This window comes from Lepus europaeus, chromosome 20 (genome assembly GCF_033115175.1).
Source record: "Lepus europaeus isolate LE1 chromosome 20, mLepTim1.pri, whole genome shotgun sequence".
Classification (NCBI taxonomy): Eukaryota; Metazoa; Chordata; class Mammalia; order Lagomorpha; family Leporidae; genus Lepus; species Lepus europaeus.
Window position 1 is genome coordinate 20,110,006 of NC_084846.1, and position 22,954 is coordinate 20,132,959.

The window sequence follows — 22,954 nt, forward strand, 5'->3', positions numbered from 1 at the left end:
ACCAGGAGGGAGGCCGATCATTTGCAGGGAGATTTTCACGTGTTTTGTATCATCAGATCTTAGCTTCATATTTTCAAATGAGTCACGGAATACCCGATGAAGTTTTCTGCTTTGCAGCTGACAGCAGGGATCGGGCATGTGTCATCCTGTCCCCTGCACGCGCTGCTCTGCATGAGCTTTAGGAAAAGCGTATTACTGTTTTCTGAGGGATACTGTATGCTTTTGCTCTTCAATATATTCTTTCTCAGTTGAGAGCAATGAATTTGAAGGACATGCAATTTTCGAGGGTTGCTGAGTCATCGGGATATTTACAAAATGTTCTATTGCTTTGAACAAACAGCATGTTTGGGGTTTCTTTAGTTTTCTTTTTTTTCCCCCCTCACTACCTACAGCGGAGTGAGGTATAAGAGGCTGGCTTCTGTCGGTTATCAAGTCTTAGTTAGCCAGTTACTTAATCCCTCGTTGTGACCTTCTGAATTTTTGGAAATGACAGATTTATTTGGCCATGTTCAAACTACTATTTCACTGATGATAAATTAAGGAAATTACAAAATTAAACAAACAAGTGAATTCTACTTTCTCTAATCTTGCCCCAAATATTTAACTTTCCAATTTGCATGTTTTTTACAATAAGATTTCAAGGGAACCAAATTGTTCTTAAATCATATTGCAGCCTTCCTGTTCTTGCTAATTAAGGCTTGACGCAAGTGTTCTTACAGATTCGCGTAAGATACAGTCACAGTGCTATTTTTCAAGAGAGGGCAGAACAAAAACTATATTATGTACAAAGAATGGGAAAATTTGGGAAATTAAGTATCATAGTCAAAAACCAGTAACATCAAAAATTAAGGTTTCTATGTAAATGTTAGCTGTCACTTTGCATTGTCCAAAAAGCATGGTTAACGATGCAAATGGCATCACCGCTGAGTATTTAACAAGAAAAAGCTGATGAGGACGTACCACAGCTGTAGGACACTGTCCAGCCATGGACACAGGAAACCTGATTTAAAGTTCCTCATCTTTCAACTTGATTCAAAAAATTCAAAATGATTCTGAACTAAAAATGCCATGATTTCAAGGAAAAATTGTAGAAAATCACACACAAAAAATTATTGCATTAATTTCTTCACATGCATAAAACAGATCCCAACACAGGAATTCTCAGTAACGCCAAACCGAATTTTTTCAGATGTGAAGTTATTTAATTTCTTGCAGCCACAGCTACTCTCAAGACACAAGCACAAAGGATTCAGCTGATTTCCCATTGGCATAAAGTTCCAAAAACTATATGAAACACAAAAAGGAGGCACGAGGACCTAGGACTTGACTTTTCCCAAACATCTGGCACTGAAAGGAACCTATCTATATTTTTGATGTCCCAAAAACACATCTTCTGAATAAAATGTAAATTTCTGAAGCATTGAAGGAGGTCATATATCAGAGTAGGCAATGTCAATTAAGTTCATTTAAAATACAGTAAATGCTAAAAGCACTGCATAGTGACTGGGAAAAGACAAACTTTTATGGGAACATTAAGTAATTTTAACAACTATTAACTAAACTAAATTGAAATCATTTTCAATTTTAACTATTTTATTTTCTGTTTTTATACAAACCACCATAGGAAAAGAGGCACCACAAGGCAGTTTTATAGCATGAGCTTATTTGGGTTTTTTGTACAATTACAACCGTGAAAGAATAAATTAAATTATTTTCACAATACTCCTTAACCACAAAATGGAATGTATTCAAAGGCTGATGAAGGATGAAGGTAGGAAATAAATGGAATCTTTCATTTGGAAATTCCATAGCATCTTTTTCTCCTTAGAAGATTTTAGAATATCAACCCTTCTGCCAGAATGTGGTGAGCATATTAAGTCAAGCGTGGGCTGGAACTGTGTGTATGGCTTATGTCAATCTAGATACATTCTAGGACATTCCTGGCTGGCATCTGTTGCCACTTTCATGGAGTTTGGGTTCGTCTGAGCCTGCAGAGCAAGCTTGGGTGGGCTCAACCCACTTGTTCAACCCCTGCACAATACCTCTTTGTTAAGAGGGTGTTTACGAACATATCAGTCAACCCTGTGTCTTGTGGCACTGATTAATCATGCCACTTCTAGAAACATTTGTCTTGCACTCACTCACAGAAGGAGCTTGAAAGAGTTAAACATGCAAAAACAATGACCAAATCCACCTCTCTACCACAGAAGAAGGAATATCAACAATGTTTTGTCGTACAAAAGTTGTGCGTGGGTACTTCAAAAAGTTTGTGGAGAATATAATGAAAAGTAAGTTTACTTTGGTGGAAAATATTTTGAAATCTGTACTTTTCAGATTACACACATTTTCTGTAAACTTTTTTAAGATTTCTCACAGGAGTAAAGTTGTAATTAAATGCGTATTTCAACACAGGCCATGTGAATGATAAATGAGTACCACTTTCTATCCACACGTCCTATCATCAACGAATTCACCATGAATGAAAATCCATGTAAACGTACTGCTGAAATAAATTAGGCTTAAAAATAAAAACTACCTAGGGACTGGTGCTGTGGCATAACAGGTAAAGCCGCCACCTGCAGTGTCGGCATCCCATATGGGCACCAGTTCAAGTCCCTGCTGCTCCACTTCCAATCCAGCTCTCTCCTAGGGCCTAGAAAAGCAAGAAAATGGTCCAAGTACCCACTGCACCAGTGTGGGTGACCCAGAAGCAGCTTCTGGCTCCTGGCTTCAGATTGGCTCAGCTCCGGCTGTTGTGGCTGTTTGGGGAGTGAACCAGTGGATGAAAGACCTCTCTCTCTGTCTCTACCTTTCTCTGTAACTCTGTCTTTCAAATAAATAAATGTTTAAAAAAAAGACATGAAACATATTTATCTGAAAAGTCATTTATAGAGTCTAAAAAAAACTAAACAATAATTACATTAGAATATAATTTTTTTCAATTTGGATTTCTTTTAGTTGAATGACAGAAAGAAAGAAGCAGATATACAGGGAGCTTGCTATATAGCCCTTTGCTTGTTCATTCCCCCAAATGCCCATGACAGCCAGGGCTGGGCCAGGTCAAACCTGAGAGCTAGGAACTCAATCCAGGTCTTTCATGTGAGTGGCAGAAAGCAATCCCAAGAGTCATCACTGCCACCTCCCAGGATCTGCATTAACAGTCAGGATCCAGAATCAGGCACTGCCACACAGGACATAGGCACTCCAAGCAGTGTCTTAACTACTATGTGAAATGATCACCCCCAGCATATAATTTTTGAGCAGCAGTAACTGGTATTCAAGGGACAAAACAGTGCAGGAGAGACACGTTCCGGAATACCAAGCACTCATATCACACCATACGCAAAGTGTCCTGCTGCAAGAGGAAAAGTGGCATGCCTGCATAATGAACACTGAACCACCTAGGTTGCCAAAAAAATTAAACAGTACTCAGCCTACCATTTTAACCCTTTTTTTAACCCTTTTTATTTTTATTCTTTCTCTGAGCATGTATAGAAATCAGCCATTTCAATAGTACAGTTCTCTTTTTTTTTAAGTTTTTTCTTTTATTTATTTACTTGAAAGAGTTACACAGAGAGAGAAGGAGAGGCAGAGAGAGAGAGAGGTCTTTCATCCACTGGTTCACTCCCCACATGGCCACCATGACTGGAACTGTGCCAATCCAAAGCCAGGAGCCAGGAGCTTCTTCCAAGTCTCCCACACAGGTGCAGAGGCCCAAGACTTTCATCATCTTCTACTGCTTTCCCAGGCTGGAGAGCTGGATCAGAAGTGGAGCAGCTGGGACTCGAACCAGTGCCCATATGGGATGCCAGCACTGCAGGTGGTGGCTTTACTCGCTAAGCCACAGTGTCAGCCCCAATAGTACAGCTTTCTTACACACCTGTGATGCTCCAGAAAGCCACCCTGTGTCTTCAGACAAGCACTAGGAGTAAGGTCTCCAGTCTCAACTGTATGATCTCTCTCACCAGGCCAGCTACAAGCACAGTTTCTATCCAGAGGAATGAGAGCTGAGTAGGCTGGATTTTATAAACCACTGGAATCCGCACCCATGGAAATACTGAAGCCAGTGTCCGCTATAGCATCAAGCAGAGGAGCTGCATGGTGCGTAGAGATATAAAATGGTCACAGTCAGACTCCAGGGCAATGTAGACCAGAGCTTAAATGGTGAATCACACTCTTATTAACTGTGCAACCCACAGGAAAGGATCAAACCTGAGCCTCGATTTTCCCTCCTACAAAATGGAAGCAATGACATCTGCCTTACGATGTTATTTTAAAAGAATAAATGAGACAACATATAAAAGGCACAGTTCACAATAGCTAAGATATGGAATCAACCCAGATGTCCATCAATTGATGACTGTATAAGGAAACTATGGTATGTATATATATACATATATATAATATATATATATATAATACATATATACACAGAGAGTGAGAGAAAGAGAATGGAAAACTACTCAGTCATGAAAATGAATGAAATCCCATCTTTTGCAACAAAAGTGATGCGACGCGAAACCATTATACTTAGTGAAATAAGCCAGTCTCCAAAAGACACATACCATATGTTTTCCCTGACCTGTGGTAACTAATAGAGTACCAAAAATATAATATATATAAGTGAAATTCACATTTTGGGATTTGATTATTGTTTACAGCCCTTGTCTCCACTGTTGAGGAACAATGTGTTTCACTTTTTATTGTTTGTTGAACTCTTCACTTGGTGCAGAGATAATTGTATAACGTAAACTGAAAGTAGACCATTGTAAAAATTAAAAGATGGAAAGAGGAAGGTGGAGGGAGGGTGAGATTATGGCTGAGAGGAAGGGTAGGGTGTTAAGTATCACTGGGCTCCTACCTACATCTGTATATAGGAAATTAGTTTACCTTAAAACATTTTTAATTAGTTAATTTTAAAAAGACACCTGACATGAAAGCTATGTGTTTAAGTCCTAGTTTTCTTTATTTTTTTTAATTTTTTTAAAGGTTTGTTCATTTATTTGAAAGTAAGAGTTACACACAGAAAAAGGAGAGGCAGAGAGAGAGAAGGAGAGGTAGAGAGAGAGAGGTCTTCCATCCGCTGGTTCACTCCCCAGCTGCAGCTGCACAGATCCGAAACCAGGAGCCAGGAGCTTCTTCCAAGTCTCCCAAACAGGTGCAGTGGCCCAAGAACTTGGGCCATCCTCCACTGCTTTCCCAAGCCACAGCAGAGAGCTGGATAGGAAGTGGAGCAGCCAGGACTCAAACCAGTGCCTATATGGATGCCAGCACTGCAGGTGGCCACTTTACCTGCTATGCCACAGCACTGGCCCCTGTTTTTTAAAATTCTTTATTTATTTAAAAGGCAGAATGACAGAAAGAGAGGGGAGGGACAGACAGAAAGATTTTCTGTCTGCTGGTTCACTCCCCCAAATGACTGCAACAGCCAGGTCTGGCCCAGGCTGAAGTCTGGAGCCAGGAACTTTATCCAGGTCTCCCACATGGTTAGCAGGGACCCACTTGGGTCATCATCCGTGGCCTTCACAGGTGCATTAGCAGGGAGCTGGATAGGAGGCAGAGTAACCAGGGCTTGAACTGACACTTTGACAAGGGATGCTGACATCACAAGCAGCCGCTCCACCCACTGCACCATATCACTGGGCCCCAAGTCATAGCTTTAAGCATTGATAAAAGAAAAATCTGCTCTCAAAAGGAAAAGAATAAAGGCACAAGGCAGAAACAGGCATACTGGATCCCAATATGCATCTGTTGGGAGCAGGCACAGTGGTAAGGGAGGAAAGAGCTGCATCCTCCCATAACTTGTAGAGCCCATAGAACCTACGGAAAAATGTAGCTGGAGCTGTTGGCGTATCACACAATTCAACATGATACGACTCAATGTCAGCAGACACCAAAAACAAACAGAAAAAGACGCTCCTGCGAGCCCCATTGAATCACAATCTGAAACAGGTTCATTCTACATGATGGGCAAGTATTACTTTGGTGGCAAAACTGGTGCTGAAGAACAGATTAGAAGCTCTGTAGTTTCTATGATGGCGCTGAGTGGTGAGGTCTCAAATCCCCGGGTATGGGATGCAATGCAACAGATCCTGACGGTGCAGAGCATTCCAAATTCCAGATCACAGGGAGCCCACGGTGCCAGGCAGGAGAATCCAAACTTACTTATAGGTAAAAGGGGGAGATTGCAGGAAAATTACCCTCACAGAGACCAGACTTCAGAATTTTCTATCTTCTCAACCCAGCACTTGTTCTAGAAATTGTGAATGTGCTATAATATGGGAGCAGTGACAGTACACACATCACTGAGCTCTTGAAGAAGAGATAAGAAGATAATACACGCCAGTGCCACGGCTCACTAGGCTAATCCTCCACCTGCGGCGCCGGCACCCCGGGTTCTAGTCCCGGTTGGGGTGCCGGATTCTGTCCCGACTGCTCCTCTTCCAGTCCAGCTCTCTGCTGTGGCCCGGGAAGGCAGTAGAGGATGGCTCAAGTGCTTGGGCCTGCACCCAAATGGGAGACCAGGAGGAAGCACCTGCCTCCTGGTTTCGGATCAGTGCATAGTGCCAGCCGTGGTGGCCATTTGGAGGGTGAACCAACGGAAAAGGAAGACTTTTCTCTCTGTCTCTCTCTCTCTCTCACTGTCTAACTCTGCCTGTCCAAAAAAAAAAAAAAAGATAATACACATGAAGTGCTTCAGGCAACATCCAGTACAAAGTAATAGTAGAACCCCCCAAACTACTCTGGACATGCACTAGGTATGATGGTCAACCTTATGGATCCTCATCTGGGCTCAGATGGCTGGTAAAACACTTCCGAGTGTGTGGGGGGGGGAGGTGTGTTTGTGGGTGTGTGGGTATGTGTGGGGTTTCTAGCAGAGATTAGGATTTGAAGGGCTGGAGTGAGTAAAAGAGATGGTGCTCACCAATGCGGAAGGCATCACACCACCCTTTGAGGGCCTGGATGAAACAAAAGGCAAAGGAAGGAGAAACTCTGCTTCTGGTGCTGGCCAAGACCCCTGCTCCTGCCCTAGGACATCGGTGCACCTGGCTCTGGGGTCTGCACTTAGACTGGGACACACACCATTGGCTGCCCTGGTATGCAGGCTTCTGATTACCCCACCAGCATCCCTGGCCCTCTATCTTCCAACAGGAGATCCTGGAACTCTGCCTGCACACTCACACAAACCAACCCCTCACAACTTACCTTTCTACAGACCTACCTCTATGTGTAGCTGCTCGATTTTGTTTCTCTGGGCAACTCTGACTAATACATGGGGAGAAATGTGTGGCTCGGATCATCTGCTGTAACACCACATTTTGAAATCTCAGTGTCTTCAATGGTCCAAGAGTTTCCCTTTCTCTGTGCCCAGGGGTATTTGTGTTATCACAGAGCACTGAGTGCCATCACGAAGGCAGGGGGTGACCTCAGGCGAAGAAATAAGCATCTGGATCTGTCAAGAAGACTTGAGGGGGCCAGCACCATGGCTCACTTGGTTAATCCTCCGCCTGCAGCACTGGCATCCCATATGGGCACCAGGTTCTAGTCCCGTTGCTCCTCTTTCAGTCCAGCTCTCTGCTGTGGCCTGGGAGGGCAGTGGAGGATGGCCTACGTGCTTGGGCCCCTGCACCCGCATGGGAGACCAGGAAGAAGCACCTAGGTCCTGGCTTCAGATTGGTGCAGAGCCGGCCATGGCAGCCATTTGGGAGGTGAACCAACAGAAGGAAGACCTTTCTCTCTGTCTCTCTCACTGTCTATAACTCTACCTGTCAAATAAATTTTTATAAAAAGAAGAAGAAGAAGATGTGAAAACATATGCAATGTCATTTAGGACCAAGTGACCATGAGAGGCAGTCCAGAGAAATGCTTGTAGAATTTACAGTCTGGGGGCTGGTACTGTGGCGTAGTGGGCCAAGACTCTGCCTGCAGCTCCGGCATCCCATATGGGCACCAGCATCCCATATGTCCAAGCTGCTTCACTTCCAATCCAGGTCTCTGCTATGGCCTGGGAAAGCAGCAGAAGATGACCCAAGTGCTTGGGCCCTTGCACCCGCATGGGAGACCCAGAAGAAGCTCCTGGCTCCTGGTTTCAGATCAGCTCAGCTCTGGCAGTTGCAGCCATTTGAGGAGCAAACTAATGGATTGAGACCTCTCTCACTGTTTCTGCCTCTCTGTGCCTACAACTATACCTCTCAAATAAATAAATTAAAATCTTCAAAAAGAATTTATTGTATAAACTAATTAGTGGCTGGTTAAAATGCAGATTCTGATGAATTGGGGCGGGGCTGGCGAGTCCACCTTCAAGTGCTCAGGTGGTCACAATGCTGCTGGAGCTAGGGTGCTCCCTGAGAGGATGGAGGCCCCCGGAGCAGCACGGGAACCTCCAGGGAAGTGGCAGAAACACGAATCCAGCAGGGGGGTAGGGTTTTTTGTTTTTTTTTTTTTCCTGCCAAGGGCCATTTGGACATTTATAACATCATTTGCAAGCCATACAAAGTTATCAACTTAAAACTTAGCCTGCTGTAGATGTATTGAATTCCAAGTCTTGCCTGTGAGGTTGCCTTGGTGGGGCCAGAGCCAAGGCCTTCTCAAGCCTTCTGTAGCTCGTGGGCCGGACACTCCCCAGGTCTTCGAGGGTGAGTAAACTCCTGGAGTTTGTTGACCTGCATCACCTGTTTACACCCTGCCAGTCAGATGATCTTCCCTGAGAACAGAACACTTCTAAAATAACCTTAATATAAAAGTACCACATTAGAACCTGCCCCCTACATAAGAAAAATGATTCCTTAAATCAGATCTCCTTCCAGCAAATTTAAACTGTAAAACGTAGGCTTTTATGTTTTAAAGAAGTCTGTTCTGATCATGTGTAGGTGCAAAAGTACTGAAGTTTGTAGACCCCTCAGTTGAACCCCTGATTAACCATTCACAGAAAAGATTGCTTCCACTATACCTTGGTCACACAGCTATGACCCTGTAAAAAAAAAAAAACAAATTGAGTTCTGTGTTTCCTTGTGTTGAGAAACTAACAGAAAGTACATCATGGTTTAGCCATTGCCTACAGAGTAATATTTACACGTCACCTGGTGGATACGTAAATATATGTCAACATTTTGATTTATAGCTATAGATGCTTTGTTTATATACACAGGTGCACAAATTACAGTACGTTAATGATTTGAAACACAATACCTTGTAAGACAAGGAGTTTGAGAGCAAAATGCACATGTAGCATTATGATCAGAGGAGAGATTTCTGTCTTCTGTACGTGCAGCCAATTTGTTATCACATAGGTGTTCACAAAATTTTACATGAACCAATGCAGTCACAGTTAAGTGGTTCTTTTCTACTTCAGTAAAAGTTTGAGTTTGAAAGTTCATCTCTCTTCTTTTTTTAAAAAAAAGATTTATTTATTTATTCTAAAGTTGAAGTTACAGAGAGAGGGGGAGAGACAGACTGTTTGCTGTTTTAGGTTGAAGCCAGGAATCAGGAACTTAATTCGGGCCTCCTGCGTGGGTGGCAGAGCATCCAAGCATTTGGGCCATCTTTTGATACTTTCCCAGGCCATTAACAGGGAGCTGGATTGGAAGTGAAGCATCCAGGACATGAACTGGTGCCCTTATGGGGTGCTGGTGCCACAAGCAATGGCTTTACCCCCTATGCCACAATGCTGGCCCCAGAAGTTCACCTCTCAATCAAAACCTTGAGCATAGCCATAATCTGTTTTCGAATAAGTCCATTACAGACACATTGTAAAGCACTACACTTGCCTCAGTACTGGGGTGGACACCCCAGGTCTTATGGGGACTACATATTTTGAAAAAGTGGTTCTCACTTTGGGGGGGTAATTTTGTCCCCTGGGGGACACCAGGCCACCATTGTGGGGTGAGGATGGAGGATGGATCTTTATCACAACTAAGGGAGGGAAACAGTATCTGGTGTGCAGAGGCCCAGCATGGGCTGAACAGCCTGAGATGCACCCAACAGCTCCAACAGCAAAGGGTCACCCGGCATGAAACACACCATGACAGTGCCCCAGCTTGGAAGCCCCATGCAAAGGACATAGGCTGCAAGAATCCAGCCTGGTGGTCCCTGGTGCATCTTGGCTACATGTGGCAGTGCTGGCATCCCATACAGGCACTGGTTCAAGTCCTGGCTGCTCCACTTCCAATCCAGCTCTCTTTTACGGCCTGGAAAAGCAGCAGAAAATGGCCCAAGTCCTTGGGCTCCTGAAACCATGTGGGAGACCCCAAGGAAACTCCTGGCTCCTGGAGTGTGGCCATTTGGGGAGTGAACCAGGAGATGGAAGATTCTCTCTCTCTCTCTCTTTCTCTCTCTTTGTCTGTTGCTCTCTTTTGCAGAGTTACAGAAAGACAGAGGCAGAGAGAGAGGTCTTTCATTCACTAGTTCACTCCTCAAATTGCCACAGTGGCCAGAGGTGGGCCAATCCGAAGCCAGGAGTCTGGAGCTTCTTCCAGGTCTCCCACACAGGTGCAAAGGTCCAAGCACTTGGGCCATCTTCCACTGCTTTCCCAGGCCATAAGCAGAGAGTTGGATAGGAAGTGGGGCAGCCGGGACTCAAACTGATGCCCATAGGGGATGCGGGTGCACAGGAGGCTGTGGTGGAATGAGAAGACCATGCCAAGATGGCCACTGGCAAGCAAGCGTCAGTTACTCAGGAATGGCTTTGAAACCCACCTGGCAACGGAGCCTGCCTGGCTACAGGCTGTGATTGGATGGCTTCGGAGACTGCCTGGCAACAGGCTGTGATTGGTTAGGGCATAAACCGCCCCTTGACCGGATTGGCTGCCTTGGCTATTTAAGCTGCTGTACCAACTGAAATTAACTAGTCTGCGGGCTGCTCACCTCTGGCCCGCTTTCACCTGATTCCTGGTCTGTGTGGTGTGTGTGATGACTCCGCACCTCTTGCCCCCACCATGCTCCTCCTCTCAGAACGAATCCACAGCAACAGGAGGTGGCTTTACCGGCTTTGCCATGGCATCAGCCCCTAATTTTTTCTTTTTTTTTTTTTAAAGATTTATTTATTTATTTGTTTATTTGAAAGTAAGAGTTAGATAGAGAGAGGAGAGGCAGAGAGAAAGAGAAAAGTCTTCCATCTGATGGTTCACTCCCAAGTTGACCACAACAGCCAGAGCTGCACCTATCCGAAGCCAGGAACCAGGAACTTCTGGGTCTCCCATGCGGATGCAAGAACCTAAGGACTTGGGACATCTTGTACTGCTTTCCCAGGCCACAGCAGAGAGCTGGATCAGAAGTGGAGCAGCCAGGTCTCAAACTGGCACCCATACGGGATGCTGGCACTTCAAGCCAGGGCATTAACCCGCTGCCCTCCCCTCCCCTTTAAAATTACTTTCAAAACCCAAACAAGAGATAGATATCAAAGGCCCACAGACATTGATCCTTCTGAGACTGCAGGGATTTAAGCTGTCATCAGAAATTCTGAGCTGGCTCATGGTTTTGAAACACAGGAACTTAACGGTCATGAGGCCAAACTTACCCTTAATCATCGACTCTGCAGCAGACAGATCTCGTTTGTAGGTCACCTGGAGGAGAAGACGAGCCTCGTTAGACTTTAACCCAAGTAGGAAGCAGTGTGCCCCCAACGAAGCTACTCAAGCGTACAGAAGCTATAGAGACAATACAGACACACTCCAAATTAGAACAGCATCAACAAACTCACATGGAAATACATGCTAGTTCTACAAATGGTTGAAGATGTGTTTTCTAATCTTCAAAGATTGTGAGGCACCGGTGGCTGAAATCTTATGAACATAACTGAAGTAGTACAGTAAAAGGAAATGTGATTGTATATAAAAATGAAGTGTTGGCATTACTGTTTAACAGTAAGGTTTATGCAAGAAAGGAAGGGCTGGGGGGACAAAGTCTATGCACTCCAAAAATCACCAAGCTGCACTCCTAGTTGAAATATGATAATTCACAAAGATCAATTCAGTTTAAAGAGGACTTCCTTCTCAATTGAGTATACCTTTATGTACACAGACAAGGTTCGCCTTTTAAGATTTTTCTTAAAATGTGGCTCTGACAGACAGAAAGTGCATATCGGGTCCAGCCACGTGCCTAAGAGCAGTGGGGATCTATCCTTGCACACAGCTTCCTTGTAACTGCCCCTGCTCCTTGCCATGCAACCTGCCACCGTGTGAGTCTTCCCTATGACAGACACTCCCCAGACCCACCCAGGGAGCCCAGCGGGACAACGTGTAAGTGCACTGCTTTGCAGCATCATTCCTCCTGTGTCATAGGACTGAGAGATGGAGAACGTAACAACCAGTATTAATAAGGACTCTGAGTTCTTAGAAGCTCCTATGTCAAGTACCCAGATGCTTACGATGCAAATAGTCTAAAAACCCACTTTGATAAATATCCACCAAATTAATAACAAACTTGGACATTCTTCTTCCAGATTAGCTCATAACTGGACCTGTACAGAAACTTCATCCAACTCAAGTGGGCCAGTGCACTTAGAACCTCCTGCTATCCTTTCCTCCTACCAAGTAAACCGTGGACAACTATACCTTACCCTCTGGAAATAAAACAGCAGCTAATGGGGTAAGACACAGAGGAAGTTGCTTGAGTATTCAACCGTTCTATTAAAATCAAATGTGACACCACATGTTTTCTGTAAAACAAACACATGCCAACCAAAACTATTGACTCTCAGGAGGAAAACTCTTGATCCACGATGTAATTCTACTACATGTTGGGCATCCCCGATCTGAAAATCCAAAACCTGGAGCTTTTTGAGCATTTAGATAATACTCAGTAAATTTCAGATTTGGGGGCATTTAAGATTTTGAATTTTTGGATTACAGATGCTAGACACATGATGGCCACACAAATATTCCAAAATCTCAAAAACTCTGAAATCTGAAACATTCTAGTACCACACATTTGGGATACAAGATACTCAACCTGTATCTGAAAAAAATAAATAAAAACAGACATTCAATGTCTACGCCATGCATTTCACCAAATTTTATTGATTCATTCATTTGATGCAAAAATATTTATCAAATACTATGTCCTAGGCTCTGCTCTAAGTGTTGCTAATACAGGAATGAAATGTGTAAACAAAGACTCCTCGAGAAAGGGTATAAAGTTGAAGAAAATTAGTTTAATTTGTCTTGAAAATCTGAAGTTAATTAATTACATGAAATCAGGCCTCATTACTAGCTGCCATTTGAATGAGAAAAATTTTCTACAGTAATTGCTATGCAGGGTAAATTGAAACTAAAAATTAAGGGGAAGATACCTAATTATCATAATTCAATTTACATTCCCCTTGCCTTCTTTGAGGTATAAAACTACATTTTAGGTGGCTCAGTGAGTTCAGCTGCCACTTGTAACACGGGCATCCTATATCAGACTGCCATTTGAGTTCAAGCTGCTCCACTTCCAATCCAGCTTCTTCCTACTGCACCTGGGAAAGCAACGGCTGATGGCCTCATGATGCTACCCAAGTGGGAGACTGGTCTGGGGTTCCTGGCTCCCAGCTTCGGCCTGGCCCAGCCTCAACTGTTACAGCCATTTGGAGAGTGAACCAGTAGATAGGAGTTCTCTCTTTCTCTCTCTCTTTAGTTCTCTCTCTCTGACTTTCCTTCTATCACTCTGTCTTTAAAATCAATAAAATAAATCTTTTAAAGAAAAATGGATTATAACTGGAATGATTGGAAAAGTGTCATATTTTTATAGAGAAATTTATTCTCAAATACTAAAATGACTTTTCTAGAATACTTGCAAGAACTAATTTTTGCATTGGAATCAGTCTTATCAATATAACACATTTTTTAACCACCTAAAGTTTTTTGTTTCTCCTGTAATATTCCGTAATTAACTGTGTAGACATGAGAGACTCTCAAACACCCTTTCCTCTGTCAATTTGGTCCTAGTATAGCCTCTGGATATACAGCCTTTTGTGGCTTTTACTAACAACTTCTTCATAAGCCTTGACAATGCCTCGACTGTACCTCTTAATACATATTAATTTAATGAAAATAAGCTGCAAACTTTCAAAGAATTCTTTTTAAGAATAGCCTTAATTTTTCTCTAAAACGGAGCTAACCCATTTCAAAGGGCCTATTACTGAAAAATGTTGCAATTCTGAATTGCTACGTTACTCATTCTCCCAAGCTTTTACGGTAAGACGGGTTGCCCTTTACTCATTCTGCTTTTACAGGCACAACGGCAATCAGCTGTGAAGTGGATTTTCTCCCATCAGCGTGGTGGTTTTCTTTGACCTTGCACAATACTCTATTATGGAAAATAATTACCTAACAAAAGCAATCAGCCCTGTAGTACTGGAAAAGAACTACAACCTGCTCAAGCACTTGTTTGCTAACTGCTCACTGGAGAACAGTACAGGTGCGCTATGCAGGTGCGACTGTGGCCGGATGTCGGCCACTCACCTACTTCAGCTCCATTTTGGTCTATTTTGTTTGATTGTATTTCTGTGGAATAGTTCATCTGAGTAATACTTGCTTAAATATATATATATATATATATATATATATATATATATATGATGGGGGCCAGCACCATGTCGTAGCAGGTAAAGCCATTGCCTGCAGTGCCAGCATCCCATATGGGCGCCAGTTCGAGTCCCAGCCACTCCACTTCCGATTCCACTCTCTGCTATGGCCTGGGAAAGCAGAAGAAGATGGCCCAAGTGCTTGGGCCCCTGCATCCACATGGGAGACCTGGAAGAAGCTCCTGGCTCCTGGCTTCAGATTGGCACAGCTCCAGCCATTGCAGCCATTTGGAGAGTGAACCAGCAGATGGAAGACCTGTCTCTCTCTCATCTCTGTGTAACTCTGACTTTCAAGTAAATAAATAAATCTTTAAATTATTATTATTATTATTATATAATTCAGTAGGAAAGAACCCCTGAAACTTGGAACTGCAGACCTGTCTTTGAATTGCTAGGCTAAGATTCACCCAGCTACCACAAGGATCATGACAATTAAGCATTTACTGCTCTTTCCGGACTGAGACACTAAATATTAAAATAGACATTTCAGAACAGAGCTGAGGGGCCAAGGACACCGAGGCACAGTGGTTAAGCCACCGCTTGCAATGACGGAATTCCATATTGGAGGGCAGGTTTGAGTTCCATCTGCTATTTCCAGTCTAGCTCCCTGCTAATGCTCCTGGGAAGGCAGCGGAGGATGGCCTGAGTACTGGGGCCCTTGCCACCTATATAGGAGACCTGGATGGAGTTCCTTGCTCCTGGCTTCAGCCTGACCCAGCCCTGACCATCATAGCCTTCTGGGAAGTAAAGCAGCAGATGAGAGATTAGCTCTTTCTCTTTCTCTCTCTCTCTCTCTCTCTCTCTCTCTCTCTCTCTCTCTCTCTCTCCATCCTTCCTTATCTCCCATCTCCCTCCCTTTCTCCCCTTCTCTGTTACTCTGCCTTTCAAACAATTAAATAAATATTAAAAGAAAAAAAAAAAAAAGGAACAGAGCCAAGTCCAATTGGTCTCCATCTTCCTTAAGTTAAGGATGACTCAGTGTTTTTAACCTTCCCTTCACAGGAAAATGAATGTGTGACTCCAATAATTAGAGGAAAAAGTCAGCAAAACTTACATTTTACAAATACAGCATGTTTTAACGATAAATATTTTTGACGGTTTACTTCCATTTCATCAATTACGTACATCTAGAAAATTCTCTTCTTCAGCATGGATAACTATATGAAAACCTCTAGAAAAGAAGCAACGTCACCACACTGTATCCTTGAGGTTGAAAAACAACAACAAAAAAACTATTTTGCTTCTTTTATTTTTAAACAAAGATCCTAGAACACTTGGATCTAAAAAAAAAAAAAAAAAAAGTAGTTCCCTTCAAAAGGAATCCTCAAAAGTCACTGCCCCCAGGAACGCTGTGATGACACAGACACGACACAAAGCCCCTCTAGAGGAGCACTGCCAGAGAACGGGGTGCAGTTGTTCAACTTCTTCAGTCGGTTATGAATCTTTTATGCCTTGAAGGTGGTTTTGCCATTCAGGAAGAAGTCCGTTCTGTTAAGTCTACACAGTGCAGCCAGGGACCCAACTAAGTACTTAAAATTGGAGTGGGCCAAAAATAAGGGACAAGCACAGCTCCAAAGGACTGAGAGTGCTGCACAGACTAGAGGAAATCCTGGCTGGTGGGAATGCCTGCAGAGCCTGCCCAGGCACCGGCACGCATGGGAAGCAGGAGGGCGGGTCCTAGTGCAGGAGCCAGCCCCGACCCCTTCGGTGGGGTTCACTGTTTTACGGAGGAGAGTGGGGTGCTGTGGTCATTCCAGGCGAACAGATGGTGGACTCTACCCTGCATGGCGACTGGAAAAACCCGATGTTTTCTGGAGACCCCAGAAGAGCCAGCAGAGGAAAGCTGCTATTGACCCTGGATGCTTCTTCTGTACGTTCACTCTCACCAAAATACATACGCAAAACGCAAAACAGCCGTCTTCCTGGCAGCTGAAATGAAATGAAAACCCTTCCTGCAATCAGCCAAGATCTCCAGTCACTCTTCATACCATGACGGTCTGAGCACCCTGACTTCCATCACACAAGGGGAGGCAGACCCCTCTGCATCTCAGAATTCACTCGGCAAAGCGCCTCTCTCTCATGTCCAATGTGCCACTCACTATAGATTTCCGGATCATGTTCCAGGTACGTGGCCCTGACACCTAGGTCCAAAACCAGGCGTCACACACTAAGGCTTTTTTTCAGATCCCAATTTTTTAAGGATTTTTTTAAATTCATTTGAAAAGCAGAGTTACACAGAGAGAGAGAGAAAAAGAGACCTTCCACTCGCTGGTTCACTCTCCGGATGGCTGCCACAGTCAGGGCAGGGCCAGACTGAAGCCAGGAGCCAGGAGCTTCTTCTGGGTCTCCCACGTGGGTGCAGGGGTCCAAGGATTTGGACCATCTTCTGCTGCTTTCCCAGGTGCATTAGCAGCGATCTGGATTGGAAGTGGAGCAGCTGGGACACACACTGGCCCTCATAGGGTATGCTGGTGTCACAGCCGGCGGCTTTTCCTGCTATGCCACAGTGCCACCCCCAAATTATTTTTTAAATGACAGCAAGTTTTGGAGTTAGTACAGAATTAGGACACTAATTTCAAAGTGTTGATTCCATTTTTGTGGCCTCAGGTACAATTAAAATGCTCTCTATTCACACCAAATAAGACCACAAAATTAATTAATGATAGCCTATAGAATGCCATCAAAAGAACTAAATAAGGGCTAAAAGATAAGAAAATACCAAAAAGATGTTTGCAGCCAAATGATTTCACTCCCACTCAACAGAAAAAAATGTAGTATCTAACAAAACGAAAGAAAAAAAAAAAACACCTGGTAACTGCTATTTGTTAAAACATTTTGTCCAACCGCAGGCCTTTGAGAGTCCAGGGTGCCTGTGAAGCACCTAGGTCTTCAAAGCTCATTCATCAGAAGCTCCCTCATTCAGGAGATGCTGATTCCCTGGTGGCCTGGAGGAGTGTCACTCCCTTGACAGTGTTTCCTAGGACTCGGGAGACCCAGTGTGACAAACCTGGTGGCTTCAAACAACGAGCTGTGCTCTCTCACAGTTCTGGAGCCTGGCAGTCTGAAACCAATGCACGGGCAGGACCAAATTCCCTCGACAGGGCCTGTGGGAAAGGTTCCTTCCTGGTCCCTTCCCAGCTTCCATGGTCACTGCCAATGTGTGCTGTCCCAAGGCTCGCAGATGCGTCAGCCTGGCCCTGGCCTCTGTCCTCACACAGCTGTCTCTCTGGATCTGTGTCTCCTCTCCTGGTCTTATATGGGTTTAGTTGCCCCCTGACTCCAGGACAACCTCATTTTAACTTCACTACTTCTGCAAACCAAATAAGGGCATATCCATAGGTGCCAGGAGCTGGGACTTGCACATCCCTTTAGAAGGGCACAATCCCACCCACAGAGCAGGTGTCATGAGACTCATCATGGGGCAAAGAGAGGCACTGTGGAAAGGCCAACCACATCTCAATGCACTGACATTTGTCGCACAGAAAAGGGAGCAAAGAGTAAGATATATCTGAGGACTAACATTTTTGGAGAGAGACAGAAGTAAAATATGTGCATGTCAGCAGGAAAAAAAAGGGAAAGGAAGGGGAGGGGAGGGGGAAGGGAGGGGAGGGGAGGGGAGGGGGAAGGGAGGGGAGGGGAGGGGAGGGGGAAGGGAGGGGAGGGGAGGGGGAAGGGAGGGGAGGGAGAGGAAGGATGAAGGAGGAAGGAAAGAAATGAAGAAATGTGTGAAAATGCAATAGAGGGGCTGGTGTGGTGGCATAGAAGGTAAAGCCAAGCCTGCATTCCTATATGGGCAGAAGAGCTGAGCCTTGCCCTTGCCACAAGAAAGGGTCTACTTCCTCCTAGGGGACAGAGAGCAGGTCAGCCACTGGGTCAGAACTGGGCAGATACTCTCCCAGCCCAGGGAAGCTGTGGAAACCACTTCAGGCCTTGGAAGGAAATGTGGCTCTCATGGGACACACAGAAGTAGCTTCCACTCAACTGAGTGGACGGGACAGAGCAGGCAAGGAAAAGTGAATAAAACAGAATTATCTCAAGCTGCGTTGTCTTCATGCCAAGCAACTAAGTGATGCTACTCCTTAATGGCTTCCTAAGCACAGGAGGCTCCTCGTCTTCTGTGATTTCTCTACCACCGTGAAACACTAAGGGGCCAGTGCCAGTACCACCCCTCTTACCTTCCACAGGTCAGGGGACCCCTCCACAAGTTTGGCTTTAGTGTCACTGTACTTTAGAGCCAGTTGCAAACACTCCGTTCCAAATTCCAGGTCATAGTCGCTACACTGTTTTGAAAAGAAAAGCAGACACACAGACGAGTTAATAAGCTAAAACACAATTTTAAATAAAGCTAAGCCTTTTAATTAATAGTCAACCGCAAATAGAAAATCAAGGAAGAGCAAAAAACAAACAAAAAAAAAACCCCTCACATACCATTGAAGCAGCTACTGATTTGGTTATAAAATAATCATTCCTAGACCCTATGAACGAAACAAAATAAAATGAGCAGTAAAAAACAATGCAATCATTCGAAGAATTCTGAACCTCTTCAAGAGTTGCAGGTGTCAGATAAGTGTAATACTCAATTTCCTTTGCTCACTTGCTATCTTCCCAAACCCACTGATAAAAATGCCTGAACCTATGGCTGGGGATTGCTGAATCAGAACTTTAAATACATCGGTTTATAAAACTCAAATCCCAGCTGATGAAGAGAAGGGAGAGAGGATAGGGGATTAGATGGGGGGAGGTATGGAAGTGTGGTTGTCTTTGTAGGGAACCGCAGGCTGGCCACCTGTGGGAACCTACTCTACATGGTTTGCAGCAATCAGTCGACCACAAGGCCTACAAAAACAACCAGGTGAAACAGATGAAACAGAATGGATAAACAACTAGGAAGAACCAGGTGAAACAGATGAACTTTTGACCTGAGGCTATACGCGCCCTTTCATCTGATTGGACGATATCAGCATAAAGGGACATTGGGATCTGGGCGGCCCCCTCCTCTCTTTTCTCCTCTCCCCACTTTCCTTCTGCCCCCACAAGTAAAAGTTCCTTGAGAACCGATGAACAGTAACCTTGTCGTGACTGTGTTGGACCCTTGCTGGCGAGGGTCCAACAGTCTTCTTGAAACCTTATCTATGGAATGCATGAAACCTCTCCATATTAATTTAAAAAAATTTTTAGGGGCCAGCATTGTGGCGTGATAGGCTAAGCCTCCACCTGCAACACCAGCATCCCATATGGGTGCTAGTTTGTGTCCCAGCTGCTCCTCTTCCAATCCAACTCTGTTTACAGCATGAGAAAGCAGTGGAAGATGGCCCAAGGCCTTGGGTCCCTGCACCCATGTGGGTGGGAGACCCAGACAAAGCTCCTGGCTCCTGACTTTGGATCAGCCCAGCTCAGGTCATTGCAGCCATTTGGGGAGTGAACCAGTGGATGGAAGACCTTTCTCTGTCTCTCTCTCTCTGTTACTCTGCCTCTCAAATAAGAAAATCTTTAAAAAAAATTTTTTTAAACCCCAATCCCCTATTTTATATTTACATCATGGCATTTGCTAGTCACAGTTCTCTCACTCATTTTAATATTTAAAATATCACGAGCTCCTTTTTAGAAGATGTACATTTCTTTATTGAACATGAAAAGAATTCAGTCTTTCATGAGAAAAAAATGCAGTGGTCTCATGTACACTCAGGAAAATGTCCATGAATGCTTTTCAGCACTGTTAGCAGAGGTATCAAAACAGCTCAGCAAGAACACAATTCAACTGAACGGTACTCACTGCGTGCCCACCCTGACTCTGAGCTCTGCACAAAGTATCAGCTACTGAAAAGGTGGATGACACCCGCGCCATGTCCACAAGGAGCCAGGTTCTGAAGGGGAGGCTGACTTTTAACCAGTTTGCCCCAGAGAAGGCCACTCTGAGGGAAGGGTCTGTAACTGCAGGGTTCAACAGTGGATAACACTGGAAAGTGACACTGCTAAGCTAAACGGTAGCAAAGTGGCAGACGTTGAAGACATTCGGCAGGTGTTCATTCTTCAAAAGAGCATGACCATCTAGAAGGAGGACTTCATGAAGGCAACACGTATGGATAGGGCATTTAGCACTCTTTGCTGAAGCTGTTTTACTGCAAATGCCAAACTACAGTGGTCTGTGAGATCAACAAACAAGAAAACAGAACCATGGAGAGTCCGAATTTGACCAGAAGAGTCTCAGTTCACATGTTGTTCTGTTTGGATATATCGCATGGCACATATCCCAGATAATTTCATTCTGTTTGGATATATCGCATGGCACATATCCCAGATAATTTCATTCTGTTTGGATATATCGCATGGCACATATCCCAGATAATTTCATTCTGTTTGGATATATCGCATGGCACATATCCCAGATAATTTCATTCTGTTTGGATATATCGCATGGCACATATCCCAGATAATTTCATTCTGTTTGGATATATCGCATTACACATATCCCAGATAATTTCATATTTTGGATGCCAGTTGAACATCCTTAATCTAAAATACTCTGTAAATAAGCCTGTCCCAAAGGGACAGATACCACAGGTTTCTCCCTGATCTCTGATAACTAATGGAGCACCTAAAAGGCAATCTGTAGAAGTGAAATTGACACATTGAGAAGCAATGACTTGAGCAGTCCTAGTCTTGACTGCCAAGGAAGTATTTTTTTTTCCTTCTTAATGGAGAATGGGCCTGGGAATGGGAGAGGGAGCAACTGGGGGGGAGGGGGGGAGGGTGGATATGGTGGGAAGAATCACTATATTCCTAAAGTTGTACTTATGAAATTTGTTCTCATTAAATAAAAGGTTTCTTTGGGATAAAACACTTTTGAGAATGCAAAAAAAATTTTCATGGTTGCATTTGCAAAAAAAATTAAATACTCTGAAATTTGAAAATTTGGCACACATGAGGCCACAAATGGAAAATTCCATACTATGTAACTTTGTTTCATGTACAAAATTATCAGGATATTGTGTAAAATTACCCTCAGGCTACATGTATGCGATGTATATAAAACAAATCCCAAGTTTAGCTTTGGGTTTCATCTGTAAGGCTTCAAAACCTGGAACAGCTTTCACCCTGACCACTATGGATAAGAGAACCTCAGGCCTGCACAGCAACATCAAATCTCAATGATCTGCACTCTGTTCTTTAAACTCCCACACAGCATCACCCAGCACATAAGTGACGTGTGCACAGGTGGGAACAGTTTTCTCTTTCACTGATGGTGAAAACAGCTACTATAACCTTGACCTATAGGCAAGACAGCAAACATATCTCTGGACAGTCCTTTTTTTTTTTTTCTTAAGATTTATTTATTTACTTGAAAGGCAGAGTTACAGAGAGAGAGAGAGAGAGAGAGAGAGAGAGAGAGAGAGAGGTCTTCCATCTGCTGGTTCATTCTCCAGATAGCTGCAACAGCCGGAGCTGGTTGAATCCAAAGCCAGGAGCCAGGAACTTCTTCCAGGTCTCCCATGTGGATGCAGGGGCCCAAGGACTTGGATCATCTTTTTTTTTTTTTTTTTGACAGGCAGAGTTAGTAGAGAGAGAGACAGAGAGAAAGGTCCTCCTTCCATTGATTCACCCCCCCAAATGGCTGCTATGGCCAGCACGCTGCGCCGATCCGAAGCCAGGAGCCAGGTGCTTCCTCCTGGTCTACCATGCGGGTGCAGGGCCCAAGCACTTGGGCCATCCTCCACTGCCTTCCCGGGCCACAGCAGAGAGCTGGACTGGAAGAGGAGCAGTCGGGACAGAATCCGGCGCCCCAACTGGCACTAGAACCCAGGATGCCGGCGCCGCAGTCGGAGGATTAGCTCAGTGAGCCGCAGCACCAGCCAGCTTGGATCATCTTTCACTGCTTTCCCAGGCCATAGAGAGCTGGATTGGAAGTGGAACAGCTGGGACTTGAACTGGCACCCTGGACAGTCTTAAAAGTGTTCTTTTGGATTGCACACTGAGAGGAGCCCACAGGACCAGCTCCTTCCTTCCTGGTGTGACACAGCCCAGATGCAGTGCACTGTACTAGCCCAGAGCGCAGTGATCTGCAGACTGCAGGAGCCTGTGGGACTCCAATCACCATGGCCGATGGGAAGCACAGACAACTGCAGGTTAAGTACATGGGGAAAAAAGGCCAGGAAATGGGGGCCAGGTAATCTCAGCAGAGAAACTAGTCTGAATTTATCACTGCATTGGGGTGTTCTTTTGTAATGAGCTTGTCTTTAACCATGTATTTTTTAGCTCAGTGCTAAAATATTAAAGACTGACTTTTTTCTCAAACATTGACAATGGATCTCAGCTGTTAAGATAAGGAAAACTGCTGGGGTCGGCGCTGTGGCATAGCGGATAAAACCAACGCCTGAAGTGCTGGCATCCCAT

At 44.4% G+C, this 22,954-nt stretch overlaps 1 protein-coding gene across 1 annotated transcript in view; it reads right to left on the minus strand.

Annotated features, from left to right (window-relative positions):
- CRPPA (CDP-L-ribitol pyrophosphorylase A) overlaps positions 1 to 22,954 on the minus strand; it is a 319,655-nt gene that overhangs the window by 205,445 nt on the left and 91,256 nt on the right. The window contains exons 4-5 of the mRNA XM_062178999.1: positions 18,739 to 18,843; positions 11,516 to 11,561 (exon numbers count right to left, since the gene is read on the minus strand). Of these exons, the coding sequence (XP_062034983.1) occupies positions 11,516 to 11,561; positions 18,739 to 18,843 (151 nt within the window). The remainder of the gene's footprint in view (positions 1 to 11,515; positions 11,562 to 18,738; positions 18,844 to 22,954) is intronic.